The sequence below is a fragment of the Alligator sinensis genome, unplaced genomic scaffold, assembly GCF_000455745.1.
Source record: "Alligator sinensis unplaced genomic scaffold, ASM45574v1 scaffold118_1, whole genome shotgun sequence".
NCBI classification, from domain to species: Eukaryota; Metazoa; Chordata; order Crocodylia; family Alligatoridae; genus Alligator; species Alligator sinensis.
In genome coordinates, this window is record NW_005841850.1 from 464,471 (window position 1) to 490,937 (window position 26,467).

At 41.8% G+C, this 26,467-nt stretch overlaps 1 protein-coding gene across 1 annotated transcript in view; it reads left to right on the plus strand.

Annotated features, from left to right (window-relative positions):
• CLTC (clathrin heavy chain) overlaps positions 1-26,467 on the plus strand; it is a 41,736-nt gene that overhangs the window by 11,285 nt on the left and 3,984 nt on the right. The window contains exons 2-31 of the mRNA XM_025210889.1: positions 1,909-2,116; positions 4,456-4,724; positions 5,116-5,277; positions 6,312-6,425; positions 6,896-7,069; positions 7,796-7,993; positions 8,184-8,384; positions 8,958-9,110; positions 9,493-9,615; positions 9,962-10,099; positions 10,618-10,782; positions 10,896-11,076; positions 11,905-12,068; positions 14,179-14,304; positions 15,838-15,980; positions 16,564-16,798; positions 17,134-17,256; positions 17,351-17,496; positions 17,792-17,975; positions 18,226-18,418; positions 19,006-19,163; positions 19,447-19,611; positions 19,797-19,850; positions 20,003-20,170; positions 20,411-20,560; positions 20,954-21,085; positions 21,260-21,370; positions 21,624-21,794; positions 22,216-22,437; positions 23,954-23,974. Of these exons, the coding sequence (XP_025066674.1) occupies positions 1,909-2,116; positions 4,456-4,724; positions 5,116-5,277; positions 6,312-6,425; positions 6,896-7,069; positions 7,796-7,993; positions 8,184-8,384; positions 8,958-9,110; positions 9,493-9,615; positions 9,962-10,099; positions 10,618-10,782; positions 10,896-11,076; positions 11,905-12,068; positions 14,179-14,304; positions 15,838-15,980; positions 16,564-16,798; positions 17,134-17,256; positions 17,351-17,496; positions 17,792-17,975; positions 18,226-18,418; positions 19,006-19,163; positions 19,447-19,611; positions 19,797-19,850; positions 20,003-20,170; positions 20,411-20,560; positions 20,954-21,085; positions 21,260-21,370; positions 21,624-21,794; positions 22,216-22,437; positions 23,954-23,974 (4,752 nt within the window). The remainder of the gene's footprint in view (positions 1-1,908; positions 2,117-4,455; positions 4,725-5,115; positions 5,278-6,311; positions 6,426-6,895; positions 7,070-7,795; positions 7,994-8,183; positions 8,385-8,957; positions 9,111-9,492; positions 9,616-9,961; positions 10,100-10,617; positions 10,783-10,895; positions 11,077-11,904; positions 12,069-14,178; positions 14,305-15,837; positions 15,981-16,563; positions 16,799-17,133; positions 17,257-17,350; positions 17,497-17,791; positions 17,976-18,225; positions 18,419-19,005; positions 19,164-19,446; positions 19,612-19,796; positions 19,851-20,002; positions 20,171-20,410; positions 20,561-20,953; positions 21,086-21,259; positions 21,371-21,623; positions 21,795-22,215; positions 22,438-23,953; positions 23,975-26,467) is intronic.

A 26,467-nucleotide genomic window follows, 5' to 3' on the forward strand; every position in this document is an offset into this window, starting at 1 on the left:
TTACCTTGTGTTGTGCAAAAGGTTGCTAGGCTGTATCCTGCTGGTAAGTCTACCAACTGCAGTGAAGTGTTCAGCATGGTAACTTCCATGTTAAGAACAGTGTAGCCTCATTAGAGATGCAAAGCAGCAACTTGTAGCCTTAACACTTGTGTTGGCAACAGTAAAGTTAAGAGGGAGAGGCTTGACTGGGTAGGCCCAGGAGCAGGCTGTAATAACATGTAATCTCCAGCTGTCTAGGTTAGGTGTAGCTCTGAAGTACTCTTCCTCAAAGTGGTTTCCCTTCTTCAGGTCCTGGGAAGAAGGAACTACAATGAATTGCAATAAGCTGTGCAGTGCTCTATGTTTTTAATGGATTAAATGACTGTTTCAGGGCAAAGACAGACTTGCAAAAAAGAAACGTATATGCCTGCTCAGAGTGACTAGTTGTAGGCTGGGCTCCTATGGCCACATACAAATAAGAAAGAGCACAGTGCCTGGAAAGGCTGCTTTTCAAGATCTACTTGCAAAATGCACACATCTTGTGTGGAAGCAGGCTTGCATCCTGGAGAGCATGATGGTGCCCGGCAAGCACTAGGCAGAGTACCAGTTTTAAAATTCCTTCCCACCCCCTCTTTCCTTTTCCTTAAAGGTAAATCTCTTGTCTTTTGGGGTGGGGAGGATGTAGAAGACAGGAACCTATTCAAGACCTGTTTCCGATAGTGAAGCTCAATGTAGAAGGCTCATAATTCATAGGACATAAGTGGGAATCCTGCTCCTTTGTGACAGCTGTGTTTTTTGTATTGCACTCAAGCCCAGTAAACCATTCGGATTAAATTGCAGGCTGGACTAAACCCTTGAGCTACTCACTTAGTATTAGGCATGCTGATCTTTAAAGCATCCTCCATTCTCATGAGGAACTTGGTAGCTTCTGTTCACTTTCTCTTGGTGGTGTGAGCCAAAAAGCTGGGGTAGGGAAGTACAATGTGACACGCCTTCCTTTTATCATAGCATGCAAGTGAAGACTGGAACAGAGTGGCTAAGGTGGGGTTCCTTTATAAAGCATGTGCAAAGCATAGCTGATAAGAGGTGGTTAAACTGGCACTTCCCTCCCTCAGATAGTATTTGGCTTCCAAGTTTGAACTCTGGAATGAACCTTACTTGGCTCTCTTCTGGAACTATAGCATTTTAATTGCAATGGTTAAAGATGACTTGATTTAAATTCAGCCTCTTAAAGTAGCTATAGAAGACTGTCCTTTTAACTACTTGCCATCAGTAGGAATGTAAATAGCAACTCTTGATCCTCTTACTATAATAACTAAGCTTTACAAACCAAGTCTAACGCCATTCTACCTACTTGTAGGATGTAATAAACTGACAGATGGGCTTGAACTGTGCTTTAGTGTGGGGGGGTGGGGGAAGGAATAAAAAGAAGCCCTCTGCTGTTCCAATACCTCAACCTCTAGCAAAGTTGGACATGCACTTCTGAAATCTGGATTACTGCATTGGCTACACTCTTTTTGAAGGGGGGGTGGGAAAAAAAAATTCTTAAATACTAGAAACCTAAAAGGAAATGGGCCTTGCTGTCTTCAAGGGTTTGAACTAGATTTGAAAACCATGTTGTGGATAATCCTGAAATGTAATCACTTACTACCTCAAAATTATGCCTTTTTTTGTTATAGTTTTTTAGAATGGGTCTTAAAGATCATCTGCATAACAAGTCCCCTATCAATTTCTAGGTTTCATGAAGTCCTTACTGCTAGAAACACTAACGTAAAGGCATACAATTTGATTTTTAGATAATCAAATTGGTAAGGAGACACTAGATGAAGCTTTTAGGGCAGTGAAGTGCTTTGGATTTAAGCCTGGAGTCTTCAACTTAATGCTTATTACGTTTAATCTAACCAACTGAACTTTTTTCTTTCTCCCTAGCTCCAGAACCTGGGTATCAACCCAGCTAATATTGGTTTCAGTACTCTGACAATGGAGTCAGACAAATTCATCTGCATAAGAGAGAAGGTAGGAGAACAAGCGCAGGTGGTGATCATTGACATGAATGACCCCAGCAATCCCATTCGCAGACCAATTTCTGCTGACAGTGCTATCATGAACCCTGCCAGCAAAGTCATTGCACTGAAAGGTATGAAACAAACTTCTTGTTCAGCTTACTGTATTGTGCATCCTCTTGTATAAACTCTGGTTCTCTTTCTAAATATGATTCATTCCATCCTCAGATAGAGGAAGGCTTAATCAAAGCACTTAATATCCTGTCCTTCCCCCACTTAATGAATGTTGTCCTTTTTGATACTGGTCTCCATTCCCTGGGGATAAGGAACAATCATTAGACTTGCTATCCTTCCCTAAGCTGGTCATTCTGACTTGTTGACTGAACTTGCTGCTCAGCTGCAGCACTTCAGTAATGACTTGCTAGCCACTTCAGCATTGGGCTGAAGATGGGTGTTGAATGACCAAGATGGAAATGTGAAGTATTTGGTCTGCAGACTTGTAGATTTCTGTAAACTAGTTGCAGACAACTACTAACAATATGAAATCAAGGGGGCGGGGAACAACTTAAGCAAGCTACCTCTCTTAGGCTGCAGAAGCTTAATAAGCCATCTTGCTGATGACTTCCACTGTGGATGGTCAAAGTTGCACTTTTTAAATGTGGTGATTTTTTTTTTTTTTTTTTTTTATTTTTTTTTTTTTTTTTTTTAATTTTTTGTTGTTGTTTTTACACTCTACAGTAAGAGTACTCAAATGTCACTAAGAGGGACTTGCCTAGAAAGGCAAATGATCAGTTTGCTCTAAAGCAAAAGTCCTAATTATGACTCTGATCTAAATAGCCCTCTATCTACTGTCCTATACTGTTTAGACTACTTAATATTGTCTTTCTGACTTTAATATGATGCTATTTTGTTTGTCACAACTCTAATGCTTGCTTGTGTATGCAGATGGTGAGTTACCTCAATTTGGATTGTATTGTCTTTGTCCTGTTCTATGAAAAGAGAATGCAAAAGACCTAAAGACTTGTACCATAGACCCTATTGTGTAAGGCTAGATGGAGGCCTGCATGCTCAAACCTGGGGAGCTTCTCTGGTAGTCATCTCAAGATTAAGGAAATGGAAGCATTTGCAAAACCCATACCTTGGAAACCTCCAGTTTTGGAGTGCACCTAGTCTAAAGTAGTAAATCTAGGTCGTTTTCAGGCTTTTTATAAACAGGACTGATTCTTAGTGTGCTTTGCATATGTCTATAGGATGGAGACTAAAGTAGAAACTTTTGTTCCCTTCAACAAAAGGAATAGCAATTTGGGGTGGGGAGATGCAGGAAAAAAACCTGGTGCTAAGCTGTATGTAAAAATTAAGTGAACTGTTGGTGTCTACCTGATAGTTCACAAACTTTGGTGTTCTTTGCAGCTCATGTGAAGCATGCTGCTTGCCTGTTTCAGTACTTTTATTACTCCAAAACTATTGCACATTTTAATGTAGTCATTGTTGCTAACCAGCTCTGGTATTTGACTAATGCCTTCATGTGGCAGTTCACTACTGCTTAAGCCTTTTAACCCTGAGCTCCCACTAAATGTACAATGCAATTAGTTGTCCTTAAAATGGCTGCCTTGCCATATCTTGGTGTTTTGCATTCTGATACCATTATACATATTAGTAAAGGGTATAGCTGGAACTGTCCTGCATAGGCCACTAATACTTTAGCAGTAGTTTTTAACCAGAATTTTTTTGACGTTACTCATCCTTCTTTTGAAAGGGAAATGAGCATAGTGACTCCTTGGCATATGTTAGTTCTCATGTAGAATGAGTCTTAATCTGGCTGTGGGTGGCAACATCATGATTTTTGGACACTTGCTCTTCCATGCAATTCAAAGCGCTTCCCCTTCTCTGCCTTCTTGCTCTCAAGTTTTTTGCATTGGTCCCTTCCTCCTTCCCTTCCTCCCTTCTGTTAACTTCTTGCACCCAGATCCTTTGATTTAGTTCCTCTTAGCCTGTTCACTTCCCAAACCCCTAGTCAGTAAGCTAAATAGAACCAAGGGGAAACCCTGGCAAGTGCCTGCTTCTGACTCACTTCCTTTGTGCTTTTCTGTACTTGGATGACATGACTTTAGTCTACCCGAATATCAAAATTCCAAGGTAGTCAGTTGGTTCAGTTCTTAAATACTTGCTTTCCAAAAGTGTACAAGCACCTCATTTTTAAATTCTTAAGCTTTTTCCAACATCTGTTCAAGAATGGGTTAAACGGCCAATATTGAGCAATAGCTGTATATAAGACACTATTGCAATACAGCTTTAAGCACTCTGGCTAAATGCCAGCTGATCAAGGGCTTAAACAAGAAGAATACACTAATAGCAGCCTCCAAACAAGGCAGAATGCCAAGGATAACTTCATAATGCAGCTACTGTATTTCAACCAATAGCAGGTACCTGGAAGGGAGCTGGCAGTTTAACTTTTTTAAACTTTGTTTTTTAGCTGGGAAAACCCTTCAGATCTTTAATATTGAGATGAAGAGTAAAATGAAGGCTCATACCATGACAGATGATGTGACCTTCTGGAAGTGGATCTCTCTGAATACTGTTGCTCTTGTGACTGACAATGCAGTCTACCACTGGAGTATGGAGGGAGAGTCTCAGCCGGTGAAAATGTTTGATCGCCATTCTAGCCTCGCAGGCTGTCAGATCATCAACTATCGTACAGATGCTAAGCAGAAATGGCTTCTTCTGACTGGCATATCTGCGCAGGTAGCTACATTATTTTAGGGAGTCCCAAACTTGATTGCTCTCTTTTTGAGTGTTGGGATTTCTCTGCCTGGCTTTGAGGAAAGCTGTCTTATATGGTAAATTATAGTAATAATGGGCTATAATGTATGGCTTGAAGGTTTGGGTTTTTTTGTTCTTTACTTAAATCTTATTTGAACTTTGAGGACCTCCTTATTCTGCATGTTAGTGTCCTGGTTGGGCTCATAAGTCTCATTGCACACTGTATTAGAACTTGGCTAGTAAAAGGAATGCTCGTGATCAGCATATTCCTGTGAAGTGGCTCCTCATATGAGAGGACTTAATGTACAGTATGGTAAGGTCATTCTGGAGGAGAAAATACCTTTGACTTGTCTTCTCCATATTTTTGTCCTAGCAAAACCGTGTTGTGGGAGCAATGCAGCTTTATTCTGTAGATAGAAAAGTGTCCCAGCCCATTGAAGGGCATGCAGCTAGCTTTGCACAATTCAAAATGGAAGGCAATGCTGAGGAGTCGACTCTCTTTTGTTTTGCAGTAAGAGGACAAGCTGGGGGCAAGGTAAGATCTCACTTTAAAAGCTGTTTCCTTCATGGGGTACAGTGGGGGCAGGAAGGAAAGTTCCATAGCTTGTTCACATGCTATAACTAAGTTCTTGCGGACTGTTTAGCTGCAAGCTTTGCTCATCTGGGCCACTAACCCTCCTTTTGGGAAGAGGTACTTGATCAAATAAATCTGGAAGTTCTAGGTGAACCTTTGCCCTCAAAAGACTTTACACATGAGCTTATGCTAAAGCTGGGAAGCAGTATCTAAGTCCATTGAGGAAAGCTAATGATTCTCCTGAAGGCATACAACATACTAGCTGTATAAGGGGCCACACGGCTTCTTGGCATATTTTGGAGCCAAGCATGCAAACCTCCAGCTGAAGTGAACAACTCCCAGTGCTGCTTTGGCTCTTCCAAAGACTTGGTATCAGTCTGCTAAAGTACTGCATTTTTTGGCTTTGCTCTTGACACTAAGTTACCAGGTGGCACACACTTTGAGGACTGTTAGGAGCTGAAGGCAAAGCCCTCAAAAGCTGCTTAGAGTAGAATGGAAAGTCCATGACCTGCAGAGGACTTGAGTGGAACTAAATCGGTCTGAGGGTTTAGTAGTTGGCTGACAATACTATAACTGCTAGTGAGCTCTATTGGTTGCTTTAAGTGACCAGTGAATTAAGCTTAGTTTTTGAAGAATGCTGTCGGGTTGGAGGCAGTACAGAAGTAGCCTGTCCTGTTTGTCTACTTATTTAGCATCTACTAAACAGCAGCCAGTGGCAGTCCTGCTGCCAAGTTTTTTAGCTGGCCAAAGACTAACTGCTCCCAAACTACTAGAGAAATTAACTCTTTGCATGGCGAGACAAACCTCTTCATGTGGCTTCGTTCATAATGAGGGGTATATCTGCATAGCAGTGTCTTGCATAATCTGAATATACTCTAGTAGTGACTTCTCTTGCAAAGCATTGACTGTGCTAGGTAAGATCCAGGTGGCTGCTCCATCTGTGTACAAACTTGCAAGAAACCTACAGAATTAATCTAATGTCTGCTTTTTTGCAGTTGCATATCATTGAAGTTGGCACCCCACCAACAGGGAACCAGCCATTTCCAAAGAAAGCTGTGGATGTGTTCTTTCCTCCTGAAGCACAGAATGACTTTCCTGTAGCAATGCAGGTATGACTGAATCTACCTCTGCATCTTCATTCTGTTAGTCCAGCATACTTCTCCAGCAGGTGTAACTATGTAGAAGTGCATGTACCAGCTGAGTTGTCTGAGGCCACAACATGAAAGGCTTTCACCACTAAGTAGCCCTAAAGAGTAGTGGGGGTTTTTTCTCCCTCCAGCTCTGGAGTAGAAATGTGGTAGCTCTAACTTGGTGTGCTGTCAGTTGCTATTTACCTAGTTGTACATGCACACAGTTGTGGAATTTTCTTGTTTTTGGTTTTTTGGCAGGGGAAATACCTGGATTTGAAGTGAGGGCTTACAAACATGTCAAGTGTGCCTGCTCTTACTATACTTCATTAGGAAAGCCTCATGGCCAGCCTATTAAATTCACCAAAACAATAGGACTACCAATTAGTCTAATATTAGACTAACCTGTGAGCCCCAAAGCCAAGTTCTTGGTTAAAACTTTTGTCTTGCAGATCAGTGATAAGCATGATGTGGTATTCCTGATAACAAAATATGGCTACATCCATTTGTATGACCTTGAAACGGGCACCTGTATCTACATGAACAGAATTAGTGGAGAAACCATATTTGTCACTGCACCACATGAAGCAACAGCTGGAATCATAGGAGTTAACAGAAAAGGACAAGTAAGGAAATGCTTTCCATGGACAACTTTCTGAGCTGCTTAATTACAGGATGGGGATGGATGGGTGGATGGAAATGACTGCTAGGCACCGTAACTAAAGTCTTACAAATTGCTAATCAAATGATGCCCCCTTTTTAGGGGAAGGGTGGAATATATACTTAGGTCTGGTCTTCCTTTTGAATTACCAGTCCCCTCTTAGTATTTGACCTGTTCCAAAGACTTTCATCGAGTTTCTATGTGGCAAGCAATAGGTTTAATGAATATTTTCAGCTGAGTAGCATTAGTAGCTTAACATTACTGACCTTAATGCATTCTGCTCCCTGCTATCAAATGGGGGCCTGCCTGCAGCTTCAGTCTGGGTATGTGGGGAAGACTCATGGGCAAATAAACTTGCATACAGGCCTCTACTTGGTGAGAGTCTAATTGCTGTACAGTGATCATGACTGCCTCTTCTAGGTGTGTTCCTCACATTAAAAAATGAGGTGAAGGTTCACACTTTTAAGTAGAAAGGACTTTGGCACTTTTTTTTATTGGCCTAATCAAAGGCTCTTAATACTTATTTGCCACGGTCACAAAGGGATTGACACAACTGGGTATGTCTTATCCTTTCTGTGCAAGAGAGAATAAAGGAATGATCAACTGCACAGTGCATCAGTTAACAGCAAGCAGTTGACAGTAAATGCATATTCTCCCCCTTCCCCCTTCCCTCTGCTGTCTCTTTATTCAGGTGCTTTCAGTATGTGTGGAAGAAGAGAACATCATTCCTTACATCACTAATGTGCTGCAGAATCCTGACCTGGCTCTGCGGATGGCTGTCCGCAATAATTTGGCAGGAGCTGAGGAACTGTTTGCTCGTAAATTCAATGCACTCTTTGCACAAGGAAATTACTCCGAGGCAGCCAAGGTGGCAGCCAATGCACCAAAGGTAAAGTTCCTAAACAAACCTTAAAACTGTGTGTGTGGTGTTTTTTTTTTTTTATTTTTATTTTTTTTTATTTTTTTTTATTTTATTTATTTTAGACCTGCTTGCTTTCCTCTAAAGAAGTCGCAGACTGCCTGCCCTAAAACTACAAGGGCAGACGGATAATGCACACTTCTTCTTTTATCTATTGCAGGGAATCCTGCGTACTCCAGACACCATACGCCGGTTCCAGAGTGTTCCTGCTCAGCCTGGTCAGACTTCTCCCTTGCTCCAGTATTTTGGAATCCTGCTGGACCAAGGTCAGCTGAACAAGTACGAGTCTCTGGAACTCTGCAGGCCAGTACTTCAGCAGGGACGCAAACAGCTGCTGGAGAAATGGTTAAAAGAAGACAAGGTACAGCCAAAATCTGCATCCCTTTTGGAAAAGCTGGTGGGGAGGAGAGGGTAGTTTCACAAGTTGGAGTGGGCTTTCTTTCTAAGTCCTTGCACCTGTGAGAAACTTACTTAAGCTGTTTGACCTTTTTTTCTTAATGTTTTATTTGTGAGACTTGGTTCCAGGCTCTTAGGCCATGGACACTGAACAATCCAGTGGGGGGGGTGTGCACATGTGCGCACGCAAGGATACCCCTTAGCTGGGAGAAGGCTTCTGAAAAGTAATAATCAGGAAGTGATACAGTTTACTCACTTGTTTATTCTATCAAGTGCTGCAGCCCTCTAGAGAGGCAAGTGTTAAATCTAGGTGATTTGTGGGCCATTACCACTAGGTCCATGAGTGAATACTGCTGGCTGGGGTCATAACCACTTGCTAAGATAATGTAGTTAACAGGCCTCTAATAGCAAAAGGAAAATCTGGTTTCCTCACTTCCTATTCTAGTCTCCTGCTAGCTTAGCTTTCAGTGGAAGGGGGTTGGGCCATGTTGGCTCTGTGGTGCTGAATTTATTCTTGACTATCTTTTTCTCTCTGTAGTTGGAGTGCTCAGAGGAATTGGGAGACCTAGTGAAGTCTGTTGATCCTACACTGGCACTTAGTGTCTATCTGAGAGCTAATGTTCCTAACAAAGTCATTCAGTGTTTTGCTGAAACTGGACAAGTCCAGAAGATAGTTTTGTATGCCAAGAAGGTGAGCATGTCTAACTTGGTTTAGACAATTGCTGTGCTTGGTATCCTAATCCCTTTTGGGAGCACAAGGGAAATATAGGAGTTAAAGAAAATAAGTTTTTTGTTTTTGGGGGGGGGCAGCATAACTTTGGTTTTTCAAAAAACCCCAAAACTGTCAGACTTAAAGTCAACAATTCATTAACTTTAAGAATGAAGATTAGAACTGAAATTGGACTTCTCTATGCCTGTCCTCAACTTGCGTGCTCTTAATGGACACAAGCATACAGTGTAAAAATTGTTCACTTATCAGATACTGGAAGTTGTTCTTTGAGGGTGCAGGGATGCCAGATTTTGGCTTTTTAGCTGCTACTTATACACTACACTCGCTGTGGTTTCTTTGGCAGGTTGGATATACTCCCGACTGGATTTTCTTATTGAGAAATGTCATGCGCATCAGCCCTGATCAAGGGCAGCAATTTGCTCAAATGCTGGTTCAGGATGAAGAGCCTCTTGCAGATATCACACAGGTAAAAAAAAAAAATCTGCTGAAATAACCTTTTTTGTCCTTAAAACTGCTTGTGGAGAGAGTGCTGTTGCCATACAAATAGTATTTTAACTTTCTGCAACCAAACTTGACCATGTTGACTTGGCAGTTGGGATTGACAGTCCTTGTAAGAAAGAGAGCATGCTAGCTACAAGCCCAAGCCTGGACTGCATATTTCTCCTGCTCTGAAAGCATGTTCTCTCTAAGTGATGGAGATAATATTGCTTAAGGGATAGCAAATTCTTGCTGGATCTCTTGGTAATCCAGAGTTGTTTATGATTCTTATGCATCTCTTGGTGACAAGCCTAAATAGCATACCTTTCTTGCAGATTGTGGATGTCTTTATGGAGTATAACTTAATTCAGCAATGTACCGCCTTTCTTTTGGATGCACTGAAGAATAATCGTCCCTCTGAGGGTCCCCTCCAGACGCGCTTACTTGAAATGAACCTCATGCATGCACCTCAGGTATGTCCTGTAGATACTAAGCTAATGCAGAACAGGCTTCTGTACCTGGTAACTAAACTGAATCCACCTGTCAGCTTGATTTTTAGTTGTTCATAGCCACACCACAAAAATAGTGCTTGGCTTTTTAACTGGTGTTGCCTCTACCAGATGTTTACAACACAACATAACCCTTAATTCTGGGCTACGTGGAAAGTGTGCACAGCCTAGTTTATATACAACTAAAAACTTTCGTATGCCAACTTTTGTTTTATTTATTTTTGCACTGAGCTTGACTGTATCGACTATTTTGATAGTTAGGCTGGAGAGCTTGCTGTTTAACTTTTATAGCCCAAGTGGCTTTCCCTGAAAAAGCTGTAGCAAGTCTAAGCAAACTGCCCCATTCTAACTTGGGCATATCGGATAGCTGAGAGTGGTTGGCTGTCATAAACGGCACTGAACTTGTTTGCTTAAATCCATAAGTCGAACTGGAGGGAAAAAAAAAATACAACCTAAACTTTCTTGTTCTGACTGTCTTCTAGGTTGCAGATGCCATCTTGGGAAACCAGATGTTTACTCACTATGACAGGGCCCACATTGCTCAGCTCTGTGAGAAAGCTGGCTTGCTGCAGAGAGCACTAGAACACTTCACTGACTTGTATGATATCAAGCGTGCAGTAGTTCATACTCATCTTCTCAACCCTGAGGTACAGAAACATAATTCTTGTATAGTTTGGCCAGGATTACCATGTGAGGTAATCTTAATACTATCGCAGCATGCTATAATTGGAATCCTTTAATTGCTTTTTTCCTCTTGCAGTGGCTAGTGAATTACTTTGGCTCCCTCTCTGTAGAGGACTCGCTAGAATGCCTGCGTGCTATGCTGTCTGCTAACATTCGTCAAAACCTGCAGATTTGTGTCCAAGTAGCTTCAAAATACCATGAACAGCTCTCAACACAGTCACTCATTGAGCTGTTTGAGTCTTTCAAGAGCTTTGAAGGTAAGACTTAAGCAAATCGCACCTACTAGGAATGTACAAATGGGTCACCTTCTGAATACTAACACTGACAGTGGCTAGTATGCAAGGCTGGTTCTACTTGACAAACGGCGCAATGCAAAGTGTTCTGGTTTGAAGAAGAGAAATTCAGACTGCTTTTTCTTTTAGCTAGTCATGGTTACTCTGTCACATCTCTCAACTCCTTTACTGCATAAAGAGATTAAGTGTTGGCATAGCAAAAAAGGAAAACGCAACCCTCCCATCTTTCTGTAAGACCTCTGCCACACAGTGCGTCCAAGGAGCACTTTTTTTGGAAGCACAGCTCTGACTAGAGTTTTTATCCTGCACTATACTTGCAGCTCATGAAGCTGAGTAGCATGGATTAAAAACTTGAGTATTGTTGAGGTGGGTCAGTGACTGAATAAACCTGAATGTCTTGACACAGAACAATGTAGCTGTGAGGGCCAACTGGAGCTTTGTAAGTGACTTGATTTTAAGCCTTCGGTGTTTCTTCTGTAAGGCATGTGGTGTTCTTACTTAACTGGCTGTAATGAGTTGCGTGTGGCATCTTGCCTGAGCTGTACTTCTTGGGGATCTTTAAACTTGCCACCAGCTCCTAGGCAGGTCTCTGGCAGCATAGTGCCCAGCCTGCGTATTCTGGAGAGCCTGCAGAGCTTTGGCCACCATTCCACTTTGACTTGACCACTACCTAGATCATCAGGTAACATGAGGTGTCAAGAACTACCTTTGCTAACAGCCTCCAATGCTTACAGGAGGTGCATTAAGCTTTGTTACATGTCACAGCTTGACTTTCTTTTTTTTCCTGCCAAGGTTTATTTTATTTCTTGGGTTCCATTGTAAACTTCAGCCAAGACCCAGATGTGCACTTCAAATATATTCAAGCTGCATGCAAGACGGGCCAAATCAAAGAAGTTGAAAGAATCTGCAGAGAAAGTAACTGCTATGATCCAGAGAGGGTTAAAAACTTTTTGAAGGTAAAGAGTCCTAGATAGCACTGAAATGCTAACTTGACTACACCTTATGGGTGGTAGAATAGCCATGCCATTTTAAACTGACAAAACTAAGCATATTACATTTACAGCAGTGGTTTGTTTTTTGGTTTGGTTTTTTACTTAAGGGACCAGTTTTATCAGGGCACATCTGCAGCCCAAATTAAGAGGATGTAGGAAGGGCACTGCTGAAACAATACCTAAACTTAATGTTACCTGCTGCCCTGTTTAATATAGCTGAACTTCTTTAAAAATTGGTATGTGGTGCCATTTATCGCTTTTAAGAATGAGCTTTGAATGGCTGACTCTGGGAGAACTGGTAATTTCTGCTGCCTTAAACTCTTCCTTTCAACTTCTACTTAAATTTAACTATTCATATCAAGAGGAAGTCTGCTAATTGCTCAATAGAAAGCGATCTGGATGCTGTGGCTACATGTGCTGTTTTTGACAAGACTTTGAAAGGAGGTGTGACTCCTTTTAAGTCTTGGTACTACTGAGGGTGCAACACATGCCACAAGCAAGTAATATGCAGTGCTTTTTTTTCTTCTTTAAGTATAATGCTCTTTCAGAAGCTTGCTTGATTCACCTTCTACTTAGCCTCCTAAGTGAGGCCTCACTTATCCAAGACAAGGAATCCAAATTGGAAGCTATAAGAAATGGAATTTTCCCAATTTTGAACTTGCTTATTTGACTGCAGATTTGAAGCAAAAATCAAAGTATGGTCTGACTGAAGGGTGGGAAGATGTGTCAAGATTTTCTCTGTAGCCAGGGGCATTGTATGTCTTTCCAGTTTAAGTTTTTGGTTTTGTTTAATGGGGTTGTCTTTCGTTTAAGCAAGGCTACTGCTTTTTTTAAAAAAAAATAAATAAATAAAAAAAGTCCTCTCTGGGGACACTTAGTGCCTCATGGTTACTGTAGCTTCTAGCTATCTAGTAGTGTGATGTCTTGGTGTATGTAGTGATAAGCCTACTATGCCATCAAGATTTTGCTGTAGCATCTGCATGTAGCAAAATCTTCAAATCTAGCGTTTCAGAAAACTAGCTATGTTGCAGTCAGTGGGGGAAGATGGTACAGAACTGAGCAGACACTAAACCAAACTATCCTCAATGAATGGTAGAAGGCAACCCTGTCAACAAGTTCCTGATGGAAGCTGTTGTTTTTTGTGCTGTTCCCTATGTCTGGAATGTGCAGGACATGTACCAGGTAAATCTTCCAATATAGGTCTCCCCAGTATTAATTCCTTTTTATGTCCACTTGTATGTAGGATTTATATTCTGGGATGTGCAGTGATGAAACAATCACTGACTTTTTTTTTTTTTTTTTAAGACCATGTATACTGATGTTCTAAAAATGACTGGCTTCTGTAATCTGGCTTAACAATTGGCTTAACTTTTTTTTTTATGGCACAACTTCAGCAGGTATCTAGAAAGATATGAAGAGTACTGATACATGCCCTGACTTGGACATTGGCAGTTATAGTCAATGATGAATTGGCTTTGCATTACACATGCAGGTTAAGAGAATCAACAATGCATCCTGTTCCAATTCAGATATAGGATTGGGTTTCCTAGTGACTTGCTGAAAATTTCTCAGTTGAAAAGCAGAGTAGTGCAAATTTTAAAGCATGCCTAGCTGGTAACACTATCTCTTCAAATCTAGTTAAATCTTTTATGCAATCCCAGAGTGTTAATCCTGCACACTGGAAACCCATGGCAGTTCAGAAATGCTAAAATATAGCATAGGCTTGTAATTTTGTCCTGTCTGTGAAATAATACTTGTAGACATGGGCATGCTGAGGACTTTTTGACCTTCAAACAGCTTTTTGCTCTTGACATTGGGCTGGTGAAACTCTCACAATTTGGTATAGTTTCTAAGGAACTGGGAGCAGTTTAATATGCCATTGGTATCTTTTTGTGATCATCAATGTTATGTTGGTTTAGGTCTCCCCAAGCCAAACTCCAATAACTTGTTTAGTATTGGATCACAAACTCTTCATCATTTTAGATGTGCCCTGTTAACTTGCAGATTTTAAATAAAGGAATTCATAACATCTCTATTTATTTATTTATTTATTTATTTATTTATTTATTTTTAGGAAGCAAAACTGACTGACCAGTTACCACTTATAATTGTGTGTGATCGCTTTGATTTTGTCCATGATCTGGTACTGTACCTGTACAGAAACAATCTTCAAAAATATATAGAGATCTACGTACAGAAGGTAAGAATAAGACCTTGAGTACTTGAAGTTTATTCAAGTTGCCTTAATGTAACAAAATAGCTTCTTAATGTAGCATCTAGATGTCACAAGGACGTTCATGGATGCAGATATGAAATGGCAATGTCTCTCTCAAGCTTGTCATCAAAACCAGCTCCCAAACCGATCAGATCTACCTCCTAGCTTACTGTTGGACTTGATCCCTACCTACTTGTGCAAATTACCATACAGTACAGTCGCGTCCTACACGCATTTAACTTGCGTGAATTCAACTTTTACGTGGTGGGGGGGGCTTCAGGTAGCGGTGGGAGGTTTTGGTGGTGGCCACAGCTCCAAGCACGGCTCTGCAGCGGGAGGTTTTGGAGGCAGTAGCAGCAAGTCAAATTGCTGGCGGTCTGACTGCGTGATTTTTCTCCTTGTGTGATGACCTTGGAACCTAACCCCCACAAGTTGCGACACGGCTGTACTTCACATGCCTTGTTGGGGGCATGGGAGTATGCACATGCCTCTTGCAGGGTAGAATATCACTTTTCTAGAACCATGGGAAAGCTGACAGTAACATCATCTTCTGCAAATGGTGTCCAGAAGTGTGGCACTTCAGGGAGATGGTCTGGGTGAAGCACCAGAAACTTCCTGGTATGGCAGGAGGGCAGCAAGCCAAGGCCCCAGGCCCTCAGAAGGACAGTAACAAGCCTGTTTTTAACTTCCTGTAAATAAAGCATTTCTGTGCCAAGCTTCATCAAGATCAGACTGTGCTGTAGCTCACTTGCCCTGAGCCAGCTCAACTGCTGCTTTGGGCATAAACTCCAGGGTTCTGCCAATCACTAATGCAAATTCCTTAGTGGTCGTGAGAGGGTGAACGCTGCACTCTGCCCCAATCTGGTTGCTGGGCCAGATGAGCAGGAGCTATTTGTGCAGCCACTGGAGCACAGTGCAGGAAAATCGGCTTCCCCATGCAAGGCATGCACCCCACCTTCTTTTGGAGGGCTGATGGGGAAGGAAGGGGCATATGGTATGCCAGCAATGAACTTTTGAACAGCTTCTTCCATCTGATGTGGAAGATGAAGGAATTGCTTTACTAATTCTGGTAGACTTTTTAGGGGTTACCTTGAACCATCCTTCCTAGAGTGCAGCACACTTATCTACTCAATCATACTCTTGGGCATAAGGATTTCAAATAAAGAATCCCAAGCCTATATGACCCAACTTTCAGAAGGAGCCAGCACCCCAACATACCCTGCCCCCCCAAAAGGAATATGGCCTAACAAGTCCTTCCCACAAGAACTGAAACATGGTTGACAACTAGCCCTCTTGCTTTGAAGGCTTGTTAGTCTTGTCTCATTTATCAGCTAACAGGCAGATACTGTAGATCTCAAACACTAGGCCTCGGACTACTAGAAAACTTCAATGCTGAATTTCCATCAAGATGCTCAGTGCTCCTGTGCCTTTTTGTTGTCATGTTTAGCAGGAAGGGTAGCCATCCTGTGCTTTCTCCCAGCAAACCTGCTTTTTCCTAAAGTAGTTTTCTTGTCTTAGGTAAATCCAAGCCGTCTTCCTGTTGTCATTGGGGGACTGCTTGATGTGGATTGCTCTGAAGATGTTATAAAGAATCTGATTCTTGTTGTGAGAGGCCAGTTCTCAACTGATGAGCTTGTTGCAGAAGTAGAAAAAAGAAACAGGTATTCTTCCTTCCCAATGCACACTAATGGGACTTTAGTACTTGGTTCTCTCTCTCTTTTAAACCTAATGGGAACCTTGGGCCATACATTGGCTCATGAATAAGCCTTAACCTAAAGTAGCCTAAGATTAAAGTCTAGCTTAAGAACCAATCTAGCTATGTCAAAGTTCATTAAAGTCCAACTTGGGGATGTGCAGCAGTTTTTGTTTGTTTGTGAGGTGGGGGGGGAGTGTTCTGTTCTGGGGGGTGGCTTTCTTTATTTCTCCATACCTCAGAAGGGTAACTCAAAAGGTTGTGCAGTATCAAGAACTGATCAAAAGGTCTTTAGCTTCCTCTCAGCTTTCCACTAATGTCTTGTCTTGTATGGGGTAGCTGACAAGAAGAGAATTTCCTCCATTGAGCATGTTGATAATTCTCTGGTTGCTTGAAGGCCTGACTACTATTCAGTTGTTTGGTTTTTGTGTTGAATGTCTTGTCTTTCCTTTTTAGAAAGCAACAAAGTAGATCTTTAAGTTCACAAAGAAGACGCAGATCTTGGGCTTGTGGATCCTACAGCCTTATTCAAACTTTCCTTTTTTCTTTAGGCTGAAACTGCTTCTACCTTGGTTGGAAGCAAGGATTCATGAGGGTTGTGAGGAGCCTGCTACTCACAATGCATTAGCCAAAATATACATAGACAGTAACAACAACCCAGAAAGATTTCTCCGTGAGAATCCTTATTATGATAGTCGTGTTGTGGGGAAGTACTGTGAGAAGAGAGACCCTCACCTGGCCTGTGTGGCTTACGAGCGTGGGCAGTGTGACTTGGAGCTTATTAATGTAAGTGTTAGCAACTTAGTCTTACAAAATTCTCCTTGATGCAAAGAGGCCTGTGTAAGGAAGGGGGGAAGAGCCTTGCTGTAAGTGAATAGTTCATTAGTGTATATGATATTTAATGCCCTAGGACTGTGGTGCAGTTGGTACCATAACCAAACCTGTCCAATGAAACTGGCGCACATATTTTTGTGGAATGTGCTAAACTTCTGGCATTACCTCGGTGAATGTTGTCTGACTTGCTTAAGCAGTGGTGCAAGGCAACAGCTTGGCTAAAGACTTCAGGGCCAACAGAAGTATCTGAGGAACCTTGAAGCTAATCCCTTCTTTCCTTTTTATAGGTATGCAACGAAAACTCACTCTTCAAGAGCCTTTCACGTTACTTAGTTCGCCGCAAGGACCCCGAGTTGTGGGCCAGTGTGCTGTTGGAAAGCAACCCTTACAGAAGACCACTTATTGACCAGGTATGGTCCCAAACCTCATTCTCCCTAATGAGAGCTCAAGTTGTAGCTGAAATCCAATCTGTGGCTTAATGACTGGCCTAATTGATGTCAATAGGTTGTGCAGACTGCACTGTCGGAGACTCAGGACCCTGAAGAAGTGTCTGTTACTGTAAAGGCTTTCATGACTGCAGATCTTCCCAATGAGCTCATTGAACTGCTGGAGAAAATAGTTCTGGATAACTCTGTATTCAGTGAACACAGGTGGGTGGAGGCAAAATGCTTGAAAACTTATGTAAGAGACTTAGTTGTAGCTAATGTAAAACTAACCTGATCAGCTCTAATGTAACAAGTGCCATTTAGTTTTGGGAAAGGGTATGTAACTTCTGAAGTTCTGACTTGCAGAGAAGAATTTGGGGTAGCAAAGAATGGAGTTTAGTGGTTTAATAAAAAAAAAATTGGATGTTAACTTGCATGCTTTTCTAATGCACTCAGTGACGTAAGTGACAAGACAGGACTTGCTTCAGCACTTCCTAATAGCTATTTGCTTTCTGTTTAGGAACCTGCAGAACCTCCTCATTCTCACAGCTATTAAGGCTGACCGCACTCGCGTCATGGAATATATCAACCGTCTGGATAATTACGATGCTCCAGATATTGCCAACATTGCTATCAGCAATGAGCTTTTTGAGGAGGCTTTTGCCATCTTCAGAAAATTTGATGTCAACACCTCAGCTGTGCAGGTATCTCATTTGCTTCTGACTACCCTGAAACAACATGACCTGAAAATCGTGTCCTGAGTGCTTCTGATGCACAGTTGTGTCCATTTTGCTTGAAGCTGGCACTCCAGTAAAACAAAACATGAATTTGGTTGGGGGGAGGGGGGGTGGTCCTTTAAACACGAAACTTTTGAGACTCAGTGCAGTGTTTGGACCTGGATTTACTAAGGACACTTCTGTACTGGCAGTTGCTGACACAGTCCCTTTCCTTCAGGTACTGATTGAACACATTGGAAACCTGGACCGTGCATATGAGTTTGCTGAACGCTGCAATGAGCCTGCTGTGTGGAGTCAGCTTGCTAAAGCGCAGCTTCAGAAAGGGATGGTAAAGGAAGCAATTGACTCCTACATTAAAGCAGATGATCCTTCCTCCTACATGGAAGTTGTTCAAGCTGCTAATGCCAGTGGTAGGACTCCTGACTTTTGTATAACTTAAGTGAATGTCTCTTCAAATACGAGAAGTTAATTGTGTTCAGTCCACTCCTTTTATAGCTTCATGGGGAAGCAGTATTAACTCTCCCCAACCTGAGAAATGGGGGTGTGGGGTGGGTGGGTGATACTAGTTTGATCTGAGGTTAAGTAAACTTGAGGGGTATCAGCCCAAGTCCACATATGAAGCAAATTTAGCCTCCCAACTAAGTAAGAACAGAAGTAGCCTACATTATGCTGTAGCTTTTTTCTCAAGTTATACTTTTCATACTCCTAAAAAGGTTCTTCCAAGCTTGACCAAATGAAACCTGAAATAGAAAAACTAGGTAGATGTGTGAGAACCAAGCTACTAAGTCTCTCCACTGATTCTGTACTTAAGACTAGAAGCTTGCCATTTGTTGTCAATGAGCCTCTTCCTCCTTTTTTCCCCCCCCCCCCCTTGCTGGAAGGAGAGCTACTAGGGGAAGTGGAGGGCAAGCTTTTGGACTGAAGAGCCGAACAGAAATGATTGCTCTTTATAGTCTGTCACTTAACTTCTGAAGTCTTTCTTCCCCTACCTCCCCAGGAAACTGGGAAGAGCTGGTGAAGTACCTCCAGATGGCACGCAAGAAGGCCCGAGAGTCGTATGTGGAAACGGAACTCATTTTTGCTCTGGCTAAGACAAATCGTCTAGCTGAGTTGGAAGAGTTTATCAATGGACCTAATAATGCTCACATTCAGCAGGTGAGTTTTCTCATCCTTGGCTGCTTTCTGCTGTGACCTTGGCTGGATTTGAATCCAGCCAGCAGACTTGTTCTCAGATTAGTTCAGAAGCACTAAAACTAATTCAGGTGGAGTTTGATAGTTGCAAATAGCTCTAGATGGGGCTGCAGCTCATGGAACAGTTGGGAGGGACATGCCTAGACTGCATGGTGTTCTAAAGACGCATGTTTCTCTGAAGTCTTACTAGTAAGACGAGCTCTTGTTGGTCTTGGAGTAAACTTAACTTATTTTGCTTAAATCTTAGGTTGGCGATCGCTGTTATGATGAGAGGATGTATGACGCTGCTAAGCTATTGTATAATAATGTATCAAACTTTGGCCGGCTGGCATCCACGCTAGTCCACTTAGGTGAATACCAAGCGGCTGTAGATGGTGCTCGGAAAGCAAACAGTACTCGGACATGGAAGGAGGTAAGCTACTACCTTGAATCTCAACATTGACCTGTTTCTGCTTGGGGAATTTAAATGTCTCAAGGGGTGGTTTCTGTGGAAGCTATAGGAAAAACTGGATCCTGGGGGATGGTTTGGTAATCGGCTACATGCATCTCTCTTATACTTTTCACTGGCCACATCTGAATATCTACTCAATTTTTCAGGTGTTTTTTGCCTGTGTTGCAGATGAGCTAGAAGAACTTATCAACTATTACCAGGTAACTGTTGGAAGAAAAAACTCAATCCACATACAAAGGTCTGATGTAACAGAGCCTTCTGGTTTCTAACTGGGCACAACTTAATCCAACTACTATTTCAGCTTTTGGCTACAGCCAGTCTATATAACTTTCTTCCTCTCTCCTTATGTAAGGATCGTGGCTATTTTGAAGAGCTGATAACCATGTTGGAAGCTGCGCTAGGACTTGAGCGTGCACACATGGGCATGTTTACAGAGCTAGCGATCCTGTATTCTAAATTCAAGCCACAGAAGATGAGGGAGCACTTGGAACTCTTCTGGTCAAGAGTCAATATTCCCAAGGTAAGCCTTAAATGCATCTCAAGAAGATCCAAGTACCCTTGATGTGGGGTTTTTTTTGGGGGGGGGGGGGGGTGGGGAGTTGGGTTGTAGAAGCTGGCTTACGTTCTGTAGAAGCCTGAAATGTTAATGTCTAATGTTGTACTTTTTAAGCTGTACTTTAATTGCTGTTGTAATATTGAATGAGTGACCTAGGAAATTATCAAGCAGTTGAGTACTGATGTGTTCCTTTCTCTCATTCAGGTGCTAAGAGCTGCAGAACAAGCTCACCTCTGGGGTGAACTGGTGTTCCTGTATGATAAATATGAAGAGTATGACAATGCTATCATCACAATGATGAACCACCCAACAGATGCTTGGAAAGAAGGACAATTTAAAGACATAATCACAAAGGTGAGATGACCACTTACCTGATTTGACCTGAAAGTATCTAAAGAATTGTTCTGCATATCTTTGATTTCCTTCCTGCCTCCCCATAAGAGGATAGCCACGCATCCAAAGGGATTTTCCTACTACATTTGGCATAATCCTCTACTGCACCCTCCCTGGGGTGGGGACCCATGAAGTAAAAAGCATGACACACCATGCTTTGTTTTACATATGTACACTGTAAGACTTGAATATCCATAGTACCCTGGGAAATGCACTAAGAATTCCTTATCATTTGACAGGTTTTGGGTAATACTCATTTAAAAGGAATGAAGTGGAGGTGCATGCAGAAAGTCCTCTAAAGTAGAGTGTGAGAGTCCTATAGAACTGATAAACGATCTTGTTTCCCTCTCTTAGGTGGCTAATGTGGAGCTGTATTATAAAGCAATCCATTTTTATTTGGAGTTTAAACCCTTGCTGCTCAACGACCTTCTGATGGTGCTGTCTCCCCGGCTGGATCATACTCGTGCTGTCACCTTCTTCAGTAAGGTAATGGCCATGTAGCCCATCCTTTAAAGAAATTTTGAAGTAGAGAACCTTTGGCTGTAGCGTTTTAAAAAGACCTCTCCCTCACTTTACCCAGTCACTGCCAGGAGGGAGGCAAAGCTGAACAACTTGGATTGTTTCCTGTACTGATCTCTTTAATCACCCTGCTTTCTCAAGGTTAAACAGCTGCCGCTGGTGAAACCTTACTTGCGCTCTGTTCAAAACCACAACAACAAATCTGTGAATGAGTCGCTGAATAATCTCTTCATTATAGAAGAAGACTATCAGGTTGGTACCCACAACCTTCTTTAATATGAACAAGTAACTACTTTAGACCTGGATGATGGCAATACTAGTATAAATTTGCAACTCTTGTCTCAGTCGCATCTTTTATATGGCTGCAGTTAACTTGTCAGTCAAATTTTTAATTGCTTCATGATGCACTGAATCTCTTAATGGGTACACATGTTATTGTTGCACTTGACTCTATTAAGGTAACTGGGTTGGTTTCTCTGAGGTGACTGATTCTCTTGCAATTCAGGCTCTTAGGACATCTATAGATGCCTATGACAACTTTGACAACATTTCCCTCGCTCAACGTTTGGAGAAGCATGAACTGATAGAGTTCAGGAGAATTGCTGCCTATCTCTTTAAAGGCAACAACCGCTGGAAACAGAGTGTAGAACTCTGCAAGAAAGACAGACTTTACAAGGTAAGATGGAGAACAAAGGCAGGGCAGACTTGAGTTCACGTAGCTCAATAGCTTGCTACAAGCTGGCACTAGTAACTTATGTAGTCTCCAGCACATGGAGCTGAATTCTTTTGAGGCTTTCTCCGTGGTCAGGTTTTATCTCTTTATTGTCACACTACTTGCTTTTAAGTGTTTCACTTGCTCCTGTCCATCTTTTTTTTTTTTTTTTTTTTTTTCCCACCCCAGTGCAAAAATGCTGGAATGGGGAAGTCTACAGCTTGTAGCTTGGAAGTCTTTAGTGGCAGTGCTCAGAAGTGAGCTATGCTTGGTATGACTGCCTCAGTGAAGATCTAGGTCCTTTGCCCCCCCAGTAGGTAAACTCCCTTCTTGGATCTTAAGGTGTCCATTTTTTTTTTTCTCTCCCCCCCCCCCCCCCCCGCAGGATGCAATGCAATATGCTTCAGAATCCAAAGATACAGAGTTGGCTGAAGAATTGCTGCAGTGGTTCTTGCAGGAAGACAAGAGGGAATGCTTTGGAGCTTGCCTCTTTACCTGCTATGATCTTCTGAGGCCAGATGTTGTCTTGGAAACTGCATGGAGGCATAACATCATGGACTTTGCCATGCCCTATTTTATTCAGGTCATGAAGGAGTACTTGACAAAGGTAAAAGCTTTTTGTTCAACACATTAAAGTGTTCGCTAGCAACTTGCTGTCATGTGAGTCGTCTTGTGAGACCTGTCTGCTGTTAACACTAATACTGGCTCTTTCCAAAGTCTGTCCTGTCTATACTTAATCTCCCCAAGATGGGTTGAGAACATGCTCATTATGTGATACCTGCTAGGGAAAATGTGAAATGCTCTATCCTAACGATCTGTGTCGGAACCTACACACATGTACTTGCCTGCTGACCTAGGCTGTGGGGATCCTAGGTCAAAGACATGGCTTCCTTTAATCAGAACTCGAGCACTTTGGTTTTTTTTTCTCTCCCCATCCCACATACTAAATTGCCCTTGCCAGCTGTAATACTCCTAGCCCAAGCAGTGGGCCTCGAATGTTTGTAGTTAGGCCCTTTAATCCTGTAGAACTGTCTGCCATGGTCTAAAGCTATCAACTGATGCCAAGGTATTTAAAAAGCTAGCTAACATGCCACTTGTTGCTAGCTCCCTGAAATAAAAACCAAATGCAGCATTTCAAATCTGGAATTACCTTTTGGTGTGGAGGGAAGACGCGTTTTACTTTGCTTTCATTTAAAAAAAAAAAAAAAAAAAAAAAAAGACTAGTGCCAAAACTAGTAATCGAGTACCCCACCATCTTGGCCTTGCTCTACTTTCCCCATCCCCTTCCTTGCTGCCTAGATGCTTTCTCCTTTTGAGGGATACTTTTTCTCTAGAATCCCATGTATATTTCTAAAGAATTGGGGTTTCTGTTGGGACTAAAGATGCCTACACTCGTTTGTAGGTTTTAACTTATACTCCCACAAATGACACTGGGGGTTTTGTCCATAGCTTGTTATTTTGGTTTACTTTTGACTTAGTAAAAAGGGGGGAAAAAAAAGCTTAACTGTTTTAGACTGCTTCTGTCTTACAGATTAAGGACTTGCTGTGACCTACCTCTTTCTAGCAAGAGGTCATAGCTGAATAAATACCTACATCTTTTAAAAAAGTTCCATTCCCTAACATAAAATTCTAAATTCATAGTGCTTGCACAGGATGTGCCCGTCAACACCTCAAAGGCAAGGCTTTTTTGGCAGTTAGCCACTTTTTTGTTTGTTTGTTTGGTGTTTTTTTTCTGCATCTGGTATGTACACTTGGTGATCTCCAAGCCACTAAGTGTAGCCCTTTGGTCACAAGGGGATAACTTGATTGGCCCGAATAGCTTAAGTCTAGCAGGCCACATCTTGCCCTTGGATTAGAATTCTTTAGTATTAGAACTAATTCCAACTCTGAAATCTACAAGGCATCTAATTTGTAGACATTTAAACTAGGCTGGTAACTGATACATAACTACTGTTTTTTCTTGATTGGGATAACCCCTGGTATACCCTGTTCTTGTTTTTTGTTTTTTCCTTTGGTACTTTATATCAACCTCCTCCCTAACTCCTTGTTTCTACCTTTTTTATATGCTAAATATGGAATTTTGATTTTTTTTTCTAAGCTGCACCTTCTGAATTCCTTTGCAGGTTGATGCAATAAAGGAAAAGGTGAAAGTTGATTCTTGTTTTCCATCTTTTAAGTGTGGAGGACTAAGTCCTAAGGAATCTGCATGAGTTTTTTTTCCTTCCTACCTTTACTACACTGCTGCTACTGCTTTTTTCCCAACAAAATCTCACTTAAAGCCTCTGCAAGTTGTTTAAATGCTAGTAGTTGGAGCTTTTAGGGTAACAGAGATACATTTGCTACTAATCGGCTAATAGATTTCTTCAGGCAGGGCATAAGGCGGCTGATCAGTTGGATCACAGTCCAAGGAATCTATTGTAAAAGATAAAAGGATGACGGCTGCACAGATCTCGATTGGATGAGAATTCCTCTTCTGAAGTAAGGAGTAGTAACTAAATTCGGCCACAGACTAATTGGCTTGAAAAACTTACTGTACGTGGGCATATGCTTTCCAGCTAGCAAAAGTTAGTTTTAAAGGACTGTGATCCAGTTTGTGATCTCGACAACTAATGTCTTGCTGACAATAGGCAGCAAAGATGCTAGCTGCTTCAGAAGAGACTCTTCCTCATGTTTCTTCAGGTGTCCAGTTCTTATGGTGCTAATCAATTTTTTTCATATTCAGTAACTTAATTTAAACTACTGAATACTCTGGTTCTTTTCCCTGTGGTAAGTCTCATGGCTAGTCAAAAACAAGACTGCCTTTCAAACTCCTTCAGCTTCTTTGAGAAATCCACTCCTGTCTCTTTTTTTTTCCCTCTTTCTTTAATTTAAAAAACAAAAACAAAACAAACCTGTAATGCTAAAACTTGTGCTCTTCTGAGGCCACTCTGACACTGGCCTATTGCTGTCAATTATGCCTGCCCTGAGGGCACACTCTGGCTCCTGTCCATCTTTTTCCTGTACCTTGTGCCTACTTCCAACTTTTTTTTCTCTCCCTGGAATGCAGGGTTACACTGATGTAGACTTTATTTTTTTATTTATTTAATTTTTTTAAGGAGCATAGTACTAGTCTGTTTAAATTGTGGTTGGGCAGAGGGCAAGCACACAATGAGGAATGTAATGCAAACTGCCTCCTTGCTGTACTTATGCAACCACCTTGGTCACCACTGGAACTGGAGGCTAACCTGACTAAATGCATAGCATTAAGGTCCTTCAGCAGCTAGTAGGTGAGGCAGTACGAGTGTGTGTGAAAAAAGGTAATTGAACTGCAGTGTCTTGCATTATTAAACAAAGCATGTGTAGCAGTCATTGCAATTACATCCCACTATTCCTGAAGCTACAAGGCATTGCTGGGGGCCGCGTGTGGCTTTTGGGGGGGAGGCTGTATAGCAATCATCTTCAGACCTCACTTCTTGCTTCAGTACTCTTGCCTTTTTTCCATGCACACATGACACCAAAATAACATTTGAATGCATGTTACTTTTCCTCTGCAGCTTATTGCAGTCTCTGTGGAAAAGCCTTTTCTTATGTAGACTTAACCTACTAATAACATATAGGGTACTGAACCCAGTGATGCTTAAGCAAGCAGGTGTATAAAGACCAATCTTTCAAACCCTCTTAAGTCTGTTCATGAAAGTAATGTCTGCCCCCTGTCCAGAGGGAGGCTTTGAAACTAGGTCAGAAAGACCAACTGGAGACTTCAGGCTAGGCAGATGGATGGTAACCCTAAACTACACTGCTTACCTGTTGCAACCCTGCTAGTATTGCACTGTCCTAAGCAAAGCCTCTTGGAGCTGTGCTTGAGCATCCCAGTACTTGCAGCCATTCTAGTTCATTCCATGTATCTCGCACCGATGTAACGTGGTGACAACTGTGGTAACACTTTATCGCAGACATCCTGTGAAATTACGGAAAGCTGGCTTTCTGTACTTCCATGTCATACTTTCCTGGAAATGGGGGGAGTTGGGTAGGGGGGTCTGCCAATGACCCCTGATCAGCAGGAGTGAATGATAAAAGGTCAGTGGCCCAATACTTGGTTTTACCAGGCCAGTCAGACTGAATGGTAGTTGGTCAGAAGGGAAATGCAGCTTCATGAATTACCATGTAGAAGAAAGTCTGAACTACCACTAGTTCAAGGTACAGTTGTGCACTTGCTTTGGAGACCAAATGTTTGGGTGTTTAGCATAGTTAACCATGAATGTGCTTTTTAAGTATTCTTCCCCCCCCCTTGTTTAAAACACTGCCAGGCTGTCTTGACTTGGTATCAAGGCTAGGATTGTGTTCTTCAGAGATCAATTGGTTCAGTTCCTTATGGCTTAAGGAGAATTTTTAATAGATTTGATTTTGAGCAATGCCTCCACATCTCCTAAGTAGCAATGCTCAGCTTTAACTCATGACACCAGGGTTGTTGCAGTGACTTGGAGCTTCATCCAACTAGTACTGTGGAGTGTCTTGGATAGACCTTTTTGAAGTATTATTATATTCCTGATTTTTTTTTTTTTTCTTTTTTTAATTAAGCTTTTTGTATTCAGGGAAGACATGGAGTAAGTCTCTTTTTAAAAGCCTTAGCTTAGAATGGTCAAATGACACTCCCCTTC